General features: G+C 41.1%; 1 protein-coding gene across 1 annotated transcript in view; it reads right to left on the bottom strand.

Annotated features, from left to right (window-relative positions):
- KCTD12 (potassium channel tetramerization domain containing 12) overlaps nucleotides 1–317 on the bottom strand; it is a 6930-nt gene extending 6613 nt beyond the window's left edge. Inside the window, exon 1 of the mRNA XM_012000661.1 lies at nucleotides 189–317. Coding sequence (XP_011856051.1) covers nucleotides 189–317 — 129 coding nt within the window. The remainder of the gene's footprint in view (nucleotides 1–188) is intronic.
- Between the last annotated feature and the right edge of the window lie 12419 nt (nucleotides 318–12736).

The following is a 12736-nucleotide window of genomic DNA, read 5'->3' as shown; positions in this document are numbered from 1 at the left end:
CACCCCGGCTCGCGATCGCTGGGGGCGCCCGGACTGCCACCCGTCCCCCACCCACCAGCCCCGCCCTGTGGTCCCGCCCAACTTTCTCCCTCTTCCAAAGAGGACCCGCCTGAGACTTGGCGGCTTCGGAAGACAGCTCCTTGGAGGGACAATCACTGCGCCCCCTCCCCTCTCGCCCCAGCCCGCACCCAGGGACTCTGGAAGGAGGACGTGAACTTTCTGGAGCCTCCCGCCCCGGGAGTGGAAATGCGGGGCAGCCTCCGGCCCTCCCGCTTGCGGAACTGGCCGCTTCCAGCAGTGCAGCTGCAGCCTGCCATCGTCGGTTGTCGTGTCACTGAAAGTAGAGAGACGCGAAAAACCTGGAGAGACGAAAGGGCCGCCCCAGTCCGAGCGCAGCCAGATTTTGTTCAAGTTGCCTTACAGCCAGCCTGGAAGAAGGAAAAAAAAAAAAAAACACCTAGAAACAAAAGCAAACCTTAGTGTCCCGCAGTAGGATGCTTTACGATAGTTTATTTTGTGGCTGCAGAGACAAAATGAGATCAAGCTCCAAATCTGCTCTTAACTGCAATGCCCTCTTCCCGCAGGGCCTTCGAGGCCAGACTGAAGTGAAGGGGTAAGACTCCGGAACGTTCGGTCTCCGGGTCCCATTCAGCCTTCGTTAAATCGCGCCCTTAAACTCATGACAGTTGCAGATCTAACGTAATTTTTAAAGCCACTTTTGGCCCCTGCGTGTTTATCCTCCCAAAAGTACAGGCGCCCCCTCTCTCCCGCATGCCTTGGTCACTCTTCGGCCCTCTCCAAGTTTCCGTCAGTCTCAGAGAGGGATATTTACATATCTGAAGGCCCTTGTCTGGATCCCATCTCTCAACTGCTGCCTGCACGTTTGCATTTATCCCCTCGGACTGCAGCCCACAGAACTGCCTCCTGGCTCTGGAAGCTTTCCCCGGTTTCCCAGGTGGGTGGGGCCTCTGGATGGCTCCCTACGCACGGTCTGCACTGCTTCCAGCACGTTCTGAAATGTCATATTTATGAGTGATTATCTGATCACTGATTTGAGTATAAAAACAAGAGTTCCTGAATGCTGCAAAAAGAGACGAGTGCAGAGGAGGGTGTCAAGAAATGATTAGGCCAGTGAATGTTTCTTGTGTACCTGCTATTATTTGCAGGGCACCAGGGAGTGAGGAATGCGAAGGCGAATAATCTCCAAAGCGCTTTCAGTGTAGTCCAATAAGCAAAGGGTCAGGGGTCTGCGCAGTTATCACATCAGTTTGAAGTATAGACCGCACATCACGATAAATCAGGCAAGATCTTTGTTCTTGATAATGTGTATCCTTCTATGTAACTACCCAATGAGCTTCAGTCTCCTCACAGATGTCATTTTCATTTTGAAATGTTTATGTCTGCTGAACAATTATCGCGCTCATGTCAGTGTGCTGAAATGAGATCAACCCCCAAACCAGTTCTCTTAATTGCAAGTACAGATTTTGATACTGAATGTATTTCACCACTTTTTTTTTTTTTTTCTGTTCTTTGGGATAAATAATAGATGACACAAAACTTCCAAGTCCCAGTGCAGGATTTCTAGGTGGTTGTGCTACTAGGTGTTATATTCGTGTCACAGACCTGACAAAACCAGTCTCTTTTCTACAAATCCAAGAAAAGCCTTCTTTGTATCAATTCTGTACATATTTTTATACAATTACCATTGCTCGTTGCATCAGCAAATCCTGCCAGCTCTGTGTTAAAAATCTTCCTAGACTATTAACGTATTTCACCATCTCCCTATCATCACCCTGGAGCAAGTCACCATCATCTCTTGCCTGGATTATTGCACTGGTCTCCTAACTGCTTCTACTTCTGCTCCTACAGTCTTTTTATCACCAGAACAAAAACAGGGACCCTGCTTATAATCCAAGGCAGGTATGTCCTCTACTCAGAGCTCGCCAGTGGCTTCCTGTCTCAGAGAGCGCAAAATCCAAAGTCCTCTCAGTGGCTTACAAGACTCTACATGTTTGGAGTTGTCCCACTAGCCCCTCTCTGACCCATCTCCTGCCCTGCCCCCAGGAGCCGGCTGGCTTTAGCCACATAGCCCCTTTCTTGTTTTCTCAGGGCCTTTGCACGTCCTTGCAAAAGTCTCATTTCTCCTCCCTCCCGTCTTTTCTTCCTCACCTTGTTGGGGTCCCTCCCTTCTCATCTCCTTCAGGTCTGCCCAGCAAGACCTTTCCTTGATTCCACTTCTTAATGCAGCACAGCCTCACTGCAGCTTACCCTTCCCTGCCTTATTTGTTGACTGTTTTCCTACATTAGAATATAAACTCCAAGAATTCAGCAGTTTTTGTCTTTTTGGCTCATTGCTACACCCCCACTGCCTAGAACAGAGCTGGCATATTACAGGCATTTGATAAATATCTGTTGCTCACCCAAGCATTCAACCCCTATTTATTCAGGGCCTACAACTATATTCCAGGCTGCATGTTACAAAATAATCACTGCCCTCTACGAGCTTATAGTCTTGAGAGGGAGACAAATAAATACAGTATAAAGATAAGTAAACCTATTTCAGGTGGTGATGAATGCCACGAAGAAAATAAAATTATACGATGTTACAGAGGGACTGAGTGTGGAATACTACTTTATATAGAGTGCCTGGGGAAGGCATCTCTGTGAAAGTGGCATTTGCGCTGAATAATAAGAAAGAGACAGCCATGGGAAGTTTTGGAGGAAGAGCATTCCAGGCACAGGGTCAAACAAGTTAAAGGGACCTGGGTTATGAGTGAGCTCACATTAAAAGTTTATGTATTGTGTCATCTACTTGTATCCTGTGAATCTCCAAAGTACCCTTGAGGTGATCAGTACAGACTCAAATGTGAGTGAGACTGTGTGCTTATGCACTACCTGCAGCCTACTATCATCATTCTCTACATCTTGACATAAGGTAGTCATCCACCACCAGCTAGTCGACTGCAGAAAAGCCATTGGTATTTCCTTATAGAAGCCAGGTAGTGCATGAGAGATATAATAATGAATGAAACAGGTGATTTGAAACACAAGGAATGTTTTTCTAGTTAATTTTGTGTGTTCTGTTTCTTGCCTGTAATTGGTTGGTCATTCAAAAGGAAATACCACGGGGGAAGTCTGATGCTGGGACTTGAGGGCCTGGGTGTTTATGAGAAGGGAGTCATGACTTTTTAGCATCTCCAGTATGTTAAATATGCTTAATTGCAAGGGGTTGGGGAGGATTTGGAAACCCACTAGTCCTGTGTTTAGTCTCAACCCAGTTTCTAACGATAGTCATTGCTCATTGATGGTCATTGCTCCTTTTCAAGTAACTCTTTGTATTTTCCTGAATAAGATACAGTGTCCCTGCAAGTACCTGTCCTTCGATCCTAAAGTAGAGGATACTGGAAACATCTCTGGACCTACATTCTCCTCTCATTTGCATCTTCTCCGCCACCTACTGCCTTCTCTTCGAACCAGCGTCCCCTCCCACTCCCCACAGTAATCCTTCTTATCCGAAGTTTCCATTACCATGGTTTCAGTTACCTATGGTCAGCTGTGGTTTGAAAATATTACATGGAAATTCCAGAAATAATTAATTCATAAATTCAAAATTGTATACCATTCAGAGTAGTGTGATGAAATCTCCCACTGTCCTGTTTCGTCTTGGCCTGGACATGAATATCCACACTTCTACACTCCCAACCCATGAGTCACTTAGTAGCCATCTCAGCTATCAGATCAGCTGTCTTAATATCACCCTATCACAGTTCTTGTGTTCAGGTAACACTCAGTTTACTTAATAAACGGTACAAGATAAATAGTACAAAATAAAAAGTACAAGAGTAGTGATGCTGGTAATTCAGATATGCCAAAGAGAAGCCATAAAATGCTTCCTTTAAGTGAAAAGGTGAAAGTTCTCGACTTCATAAGAAAGAAATCATATCCCAAGGTTGCTAAGATCTATGATAAGAATGTAGACATTGTGAAATTTTCTGTGAAATTATGAAGGAAAACTTTGTGCTAGTTTTGCTGTCACACTCAAAACACAAAACTTATGGCCCAGAGTGCATGATAACTGTGTAGTTAAAATGGAAAAGGCATTAAACTTGTGGATTGAAGACATGAAGAGAAACATGTTCCAATGGACAGCAATCAGGTTCAGTACTACCTGCGGTTTCAGTCACCCACTGGGGGTCTTGGAATGTATACCCTTTGTATAAAAGGAGACTACTGTATTCTGCATACCAAAGATTTAAGGAAAGAAATGAGGAACATGAAGAGAAATATAAAGTTAAAGGGGAGGAAGAACTGTGGCAAAATGAAGTGAGTGCCTTTGAGAATTGAATGAATTTAATATATGTGAAAATGATCTGTACACTGTAAAACACCATTCAAGTGTCAGAATCATTATTTTCCACCACTTACCATGGTGCTTGACAAGTCTTCCCAATAAATACTGAATGAACAAATGAATGGCAGAAACATTAAAATGAACACTATAGGGGAAAGGGGAAGAGAAGCAGAATCAGAAATTGACCCGAATAAATGTTTATTCTATTTGTCACCCTCCTAATATGTGTGAATCTTTTCTCTATGCAGGCTTTAAAAGTCATTGACTTTTTGCATTCAGAAGGAAAAAATAATTGAATACAGAGATTAATTGAGTAACATTAAGTAAATCAGGAAGCAAAATGATCTTAATAAAGATTTGGTAAAAGATGTGACAATATTTAACCTGAAGAAAAAAGAACACAATGTTATATAAGGGACAGTGCCAAAATACTAGGTCTAAATTCCAGTTACTCAGGAGGCTGAGGCAGGAGAATCGCTTGAACCTGAGAAGCAGAGGTTGCAGTGAGCCACGGTCACACCACTGCACGCCAGCCTAGGCAACAGAACAAGACTCCATCTCAAAACAAACAAACAAACAAACAAACAAAAAACCAGGTCTAGATGGTAAAGAATATCCCAACATTGTATGATTATCTCTAGAGTATGATTTTTATGATTTATAGAGCCAAACAAAGAAACAAAAGTTAACAATGTTGAAATTTTCATTTCTATACCTTTAAAATGGTATTCGGAGCTTATCCAGGAAACAAATAATAATAATATAACAAGCATGTATAGAGTACTTACTATGAGCCAGCCGTATTTATAGAACTATACATGTATGAACTCATTTAATCCTAACAATAATTTTATGAGGTTGGGTAATAGACCCAAGTTTTAGATGAGAAACTGAGGCACAGTGAACTAATTTTCCCAAGATCATACAGTAAATAGGTGCTGGAGCTGGGATTTGAATCCAGGCAGTGTAGCCTTAGAATCTGTGCTTTTAAACATTGCATTTTAAATCCCCTTTCCTCTAGGAGTGCTTTACATGTATTAAGAAGTAAGTTATATTATTTTCCCCCTTTACAGACGAGAAACCCAAGGCAAAGAGAAGTAAAGTAACTTGACCAAGATAGCACTGCTCTCTATCTCTGCTGGGGACAGAAATGCTACTCTAAAGTCTACGTGCTTATGTTCTGCAGTACTGGTAACCAGAAACTCAAAGTAGCCACTTTGAAAGAACTAGAGTTAAGAAAGAGTCAATTCCTTGGCCCTTATTTCTTCTTTCTGCCTTCTTTTTTCTTTCCAACCTATTTTAGGTCTATGGGTATATGTGCAGGTTTGTTACACAGGTAAATTGCATGTCGCAGGATTTAGTGTACAAATTATTTCATCACCCAAGTAATAAGCATAGTACCTGATAGGTAGTTTTTGGATCCTCACCTTCCTCCCAACCTCCACCCTCAAGTAGGCTCCCAGGTCTATTGTACCCTTCCTTATATCCATGTGTACTCCTACCCAAATTAGAATCTCTATTTGAGCCCCTGGATAGAACTGACACACTATTGTTCTAATCTTTCCCTAATTCAGTCCTGTACACAAAATAAACAAGATTTTATTTCTGGCTCTCTCAAATATCATTATGGTTTGCAAAGCACCAAGTTCCTACCATGTTCATTTGGTTTTATTCTGATCTCATTAACTCTTGACAAGGATAAAGTGAATCCATGGAAACTGCTGAGATCTAGGTTCCAGTTTCCCAAAGCAAGCAGTATCCACTGGTCTTCTGGGGCTTCATAAAATTGAACAAGTGCATTCTACTTGTAGTTTTGCATATCAAACTGAACACAAATATAGCTGGCCCTCATCACTTGAGTGATTCTGGAATTTCTGACTAAGACTGATTATTAACATCACTGCTGTTTCATAAGAATTTGAAAGTCTTGGTTTCCAATCATGATATTAAATTTAGAGATGAACTACACATAAGTTATCACATTCTAGAGTTTTTGCTGTTTTGAGTGTTCTCATATTGTCAGGTTCACTTAATTATCACAAATTTGTGAGGTGTTACCCAACCTGTGTTACAAATGAAGAAAGAAACTCAAAAAGGTTAGCTGACTTACACCTCTCAGGTGGCTGGGATGCAGTGCTGGGATGCACGCGGATGCTTCCTGACTTCACATTCCATGCTCTTTGAACTCTTCAGCAGTCATATCCGCCCCATTTAACACCCAAATGAAGGTTGTCATTCAAAATAGTCACTGTGAAGACTATATACTTCTTTGAGGGATGCTGGAATCACTCATCATTTTTGGTACATTTGTTTGGAAATTTTCTTCAACGTCAATTTACACAAGAATATCACACTATTATTTTATACTTATGTCAAAGTTGTAGTTGATATCTTTTTCTAGGGCTCTAAAACAGGGCATCTCACTGCAGGACAGACCCACATGTCTGAAAATAAATTAGGACAAAGCCGGTTTTCATCAGTGAAACTAAGGTGATTATCCTCAGGTATTCACCTTTTGACACTGGGTTTTAAAGATCTCATCCCTAGAGTTCTCTAATATGCTGAATAGCATTGAGTTTAGGTTACTTAGAAGGAAGGGCTGATTCAACTGCAGATATTTTAATATGTGGTTCCAGAAAGTCTGCATATTTTATTGTGAGGTTTGGACAAGAAGCCAAGCCACTGGCTAGACTGTAATGGTTGACTTCTTATGTAATTGTAAGATCATTTATTTGATATAATTAAGGGGGGAAAAATATCTTTCCCCAATTTGCTTTCCAGTTACTAAAGAAATATGCATAGTATTTCACAGTAAGAAAATTGCCTCAAAATATGCCAAACTTTAAATTTACATTACTTTGTTAATTTACTTCTAAAAAATACGTTTATTTTCCTACAGTAAAATATAGATGGGAAAATCATACACTTTGGAGTTTGACGAACCTATATCCTTCTCCTGGTTTTATTTAAAATCAAACATGTTGGTCATAGTTATTTAAATATTCTAATCTTCAGATATTTATCTTAAAATGGAGCAAAAATACCTACCTCATGGGACTCTTGTGAGATTAAATGAGACGATACAAAGCATTTCCTTCCACAATGTCTGACACATAATGGATACATCATGACATCATGCATGTAGGTTTCTGCTCCCACCCTTCCATTCCCTGTTGCCACTGAACCTCTATAATTCGAATTTGCTTACTTCATTCTTCAATTCGTTTATTACTCTCTCTTAGATGATGTCTCTTTAATAGTAACTAAAATGGACAGGGTAAATGGCATTTCCTCAGCAGTTCCCCATTTCTTCCCAGGAGTCAGTCACTTCTAACACAAATTTACTCTCTGGTTGGAAAATTTAATTAAAATCTAGACAGCTGGGAACCCTCAATTCCAGGGCTTATTTGTCAACCTAGACTTTGCAACTCAAGATATAGTTGGCATAGTTTTATCTCCATAACTAAAAGTTCAGCTATTGGCAACATCTAGGAGGAAAAGCCTAGGTAGGGGTGAGCAGAAGTGTTCTAAAGAGGGCCTTAAAAACTCCAGGTGTCCTTAAAATCCAAAGACAATGACTTCTTCTCTGTTCCAAACCCAGGGACTTAAGCCATGAAATGTTGAGGAACTGAGCTTAAAGAGGGCAAGAGCACCGTCCCAAACAACAGCTATGGCGTTTCCCCCAGCTTCCAGGCAACAGTGGCTCCACAACAGGAAGAACACATGTGCACACTGTAAAGGAAACGGAAGTTTTGCATGGTTGCAACAGATTTTACTGGAAGAAGTATCAACGGTGCAAGAGAAGTTTATCTCCCCTTTACATTGCATTCAACATCCCTTCAAATATTTATAGAGCACCTGCTGTGTGCCTGATCTTGCCAGAAGTTATGGATGGTTCCACATGTCCTTGGCCCACGAGAACCTGTATAATATCAAAGTGACTAGTAAAATAGCAGGGACATGCCACAGGTGAAGATCACAGGGAGGGAAGTTACCTTCCTGCGTGAGTCACGGGTTTCTAGAGAAACAGGAAAGACACTATACACAGCTGATCTCAAGTAAGTCGGGTCAAACAAAACACTTTCCTCAGCATTGCTAATATCTCAGCATTGTGATAATACTGTAGACAAAAGTATATTTTGGCAAGCTATCTGACAGCTCATTCATGATCTTTTTGGACAAGATAGAGAAATGTGGGCTTGACAATAATATCAGTTAGATGTAGACATGGCTGATAAAAACAGACATACTCAAAGATTATTGATGAATGAAACAATGCATAACAGAAGAGAACGGGTTAGGAGCAAGATTCTGTTTAGCTTTTTTCTATTGAATTGTTATCAATAAATTAATATGTGGGAATTATGCTAATAAAATGTATAGTTATGCAGAGCTTAGTGGGCTAACTAACCAAACAAATATGGAATTAACATTCAAAATTATCCACATAGGTTTCAGCAAGAAAAAGAGAAGCATAAAAGAGAGGATGTAGTAAGTATAAATGTAAAGTTATGCAGTTGCTTATGACCCAGTTTAGCAGTTTACATGAAAAGTGACCTGGAAGTCTGCATCTACTGCAAGTTTAAGAAGCCAATACAGTGGCATGACTGTAACATGCTCAGGTACAAACACCAAATACAATCGCTTTCAACATTGGAAAGGACCTTAGAAATTATTTAAGTCAGATCTTTCCTCTTACAGATCAAAGCTGAGGATGTGATCGTAGAAACACAATAACTGAGAGTAAAGCACCTAGTATTTACATATGTTTAAGTCTAGGCATCAAAATCTTAAGAGTTATCTTAATAGGGAAGAGTGTATTTGAAGGAGTGTACGCAAGCTTGTGAAGAAGCCAGAAACAATGTAATAGCAAATTTTTTTAATTTTAGCATAGAACAGCCTAGAAGAGAGTAGTACTGGAGGCAGTGTGGCAGCTTGCCTTAGTCTGTTCACGTTGCTCTAACAAAATACCATAAACTGGGTGGCTTATAAACAACAGGAATGTATGTCTAACAGTTATCATGGCTGAGAAGTCCAAAATCAAATCATCAGCAGATTAGGTGTCTAGTGAGGGTCTATTTCCTGGTGTGTAGATGGCTCCTTCTCTCTATGTCCTCACATAGTGGAAGAGGCAAACAAGTTTCCGCAGGCCTCTTTTATCAGGGCACTTATCCCATTCATGAGAACATGATCACCTCCCAAGACCACGTCTTAATACCATCATATTGGGGATTTGGTTTCAACATGGGAATTTGAAGGGGACACAAACATTTAGACCATAGCACAGCTGTATTGCTTCTGATACCAATGGACAAAACTAGTAGAAGTTAAAGAAAAACGTTTTGAACAATAGAGGTACTCATTTACAGGAAAGTTCACTTCAACAATGTATTAGTCTGTTTTCATGCTGCTGATAAAGACATACATGAGACTGGGCAATTTACAAAAGAAAGAGTTTTATTGGACTTACAGTTCTACATGGCTGGGGATGCCTCACAATCATGGCAGAAGGCAAGGAGGAGCAAGTCACATCTTACATGGATGGCAGCAGGCAAAGAAAGCTTGTTAAGAGAAACTTCCATTTTTAAAACCATCAGATCTTGTGAGACCCATTCACTATCATGAGAACAGCATGGGAAAGACCCGTCCCAATGATTCAATCATCTCCCACCGGGTCCCTCCTACAACATGTGGGAATGATGGGAGCTACAAGATGAGATTTGGGTGGGGACACAGAGCCAAACCATATCATTCTGCCCCTGAACCCTCCCAAATCTCATATCGTCACATTTCAAAACCAATCATGCCTTCCCAAAGTCTCAACTCATTTCAGCATTAACTCAAATGTTCATAGTTCAAAGTCTCATGTGAGACAAGGCAAGTCCCTTCCCCCTATGAGCCTGTAAAATCAAAAGCAAGTTAGTTACTTGTTAGATACAATGGGGGTACAGGCATTGAGTACATACAGTCATTCCAAATGGGAGAAAGTGGCCAAAACAAAGGAGCTACAGGGCCCATTCAAGTCTGAAATCTAGTGGAGCAGTCAAATCTTAAAGCTCCGAAATTATCTCCTTTGACTCCATGTCTCACATCCAGGTCACAATGATGCAAGAAGTAGGTTCCCATAGTCTTGGTCAGCTTCACAGCTGTGGCTTTGCAGGGTACAGCCTCCTTCCTGGCTGCTTTCACGGGCTGGTGTTGAGTATCTGTGACTTTTCCAGGCACACAGTGCAAGCTGTCAGTGGAGCTACCATTCTGAGGTCTGGAGGATGGTGGCCCTCTTCTCACAGCTCCACTAGGTGGTGCCCCAGTAGGGACTCTTGCATGGGGGCTCCTACCCCACTTTTTCCTTCTGCAATGCCCTAGCAGAGGTTTTACATGAGGACCCCACCCCTATAGCAAACTTCTGCCTGGACATCCAGGCATTTCCGTCCATCTTCTGAAATCTAGGCACAGGTTCCCAAACCCCAATTCTTGGCTTCTATGCACTTGCAGGATCAACACCACATGGAACCTACCAAAGCTTGAGGCTTGCACCCTCTAAAGCCACAGCCTGAGCCCTATGTTGGCCCTTTTCACCTATAGCTGCAGTGGCTGGGACACAGGGCACCAAGTCTCTAGACTGCACACAGCATGAGGACCCTGGGCCTGGCCCACAGAACCACTTTTTCCCTCTAGGCCTCCAGGTCTGTGATGGGAGGGGCTGCTGGTGAAGACCTCTGACATGCCCTGGAGACATTTTCCCCATTGTCTTGGGGATTAAAATTAAGCTCCTCATTACTTATGCAAATTTCTGCAGCCAGCTTGAATTTCTCCTCAGAAAATAGGATTGTCTTTTCTATCACATTGTCAGGATGCAAATTTTCCAAACTTTTATGCTTTGCTTCCCTTATAAAACTGAATGCTTTTAACAGCACCCAAGTCACATCATGAATGTTTTGCTGCTTAGAAATTTCTTCTGCCAGATATCCTAAATCTCTCTCAAGTTCAAAGTTCCACAGATCTCTAGGGCAGGGGCAAAATGCTGCCAGTCTCTTTGCTAAAACATAGCAAGAGTCACATTTGCTCTCGTTCCCAAAAAGTTTCCCATTTCATCTGAGACCACCTCAGCCTGGAACTTATTGTTCATATCACTATCAGCATTTTTGTCAAAGCCATTCAACAAGTTTCTAGGAAGTTCCAAACTTTCTCACATTTTCCTGTCTTCTTCTGAGCCCTCCAAACTGTTCCAACTTCTGCCTGTTACCCAGTTCTAAAGTCACTTCCACATTCTCAAGTATCTTTTCAGTAACACCCTACTCCTGTTAGCAAATTACTATATTAGTCCATTTTCATGCTGCTGATAAAGACATACATGAAACTGGGCAATTTACAAAAGAAAGAGGTTTACTGGATTTACAGTTCCACGTGGCTGGGGAGGCCTCACAATCATGGCAGAAGGCAAGGAGGAGCAAGTCACATCTTACATGGATGGCAGCAGGCAAAGAGAGAGCTTGTGCAGAGAAACTCCTATTTTTAAAACCATCAGATCTCATGAGACCCATTTACTATCCCAAGAACAGCATGGGAAAGACCTGCCCCCATGATTCAATCATCTCCCACTGGGTCCCTCCCACAACATGTGGGAATTATGAGAGCTACAGGATGAGATTTGGGTGGGGACACAGAGCCAAATCATATCAAACAATAACTGGGTTGACTTCATTGCTGTAGATCTAAGCTATAGACAGGCAACACAGAAGGGACTCATGATTTGGGCTGAGAAACTATTACATGATTTCTACTTCCTTTCTAATGTAAGAGGACAATTTTCCTCACCAACTGCTTGTGCAAAAATAGGCATTTTTTTTCTAATCTTCCCTCCCAATTTCAGGGATCAAACTTGATTTAACAGCTATCATGTTAGAGAACTTATAATCATAACAAATACCTAGTATGTCCTATATCTTCCCTATGTCTCAGAACCTGTGCCAAACAGTAGCTCAATCATGTCTGAGCTCCTTGAATACCCAGTGATGAGCAGATTTTTTTTAATGACATAATTTTTTCTTGCTGTTAAATCTTTGACTAAATATAAAGGCAATATTCATTTATTTCAATAAATTCAACCATACAAGTATAACCAGTACACATTTACTAATATATCTACTTTTATAAGTATGTTACAGTGCAAGTAAAAATTTGTTAAATAATATAGCACCATTCCACATAATTTAAAGCATTTTATTGCACAAATTGATTTTTTAATTATATTGGTTTCTCACCTATTCATTCTACCAAAACCTTGTATCAGTTCTTTTGATGTATAAAAACTGAAGCAGTCATTATGCGTTTGGCAAAACCCATAGAACTGTACAATGCAGAGTAATTTCTAATGCAAAATAT

The sequence above is a fragment of the Mandrillus leucophaeus genome, unplaced genomic scaffold, assembly GCF_000951045.1.
Source record: "Mandrillus leucophaeus isolate KB7577 unplaced genomic scaffold, Mleu.le_1.0 Scaffold638, whole genome shotgun sequence".
NCBI lineage: Eukaryota > Metazoa > Chordata > Mammalia > Primates > Cercopithecidae > Mandrillus > Mandrillus leucophaeus.
This window is presented reverse-complemented; position numbering and strand designations above follow the sequence as displayed.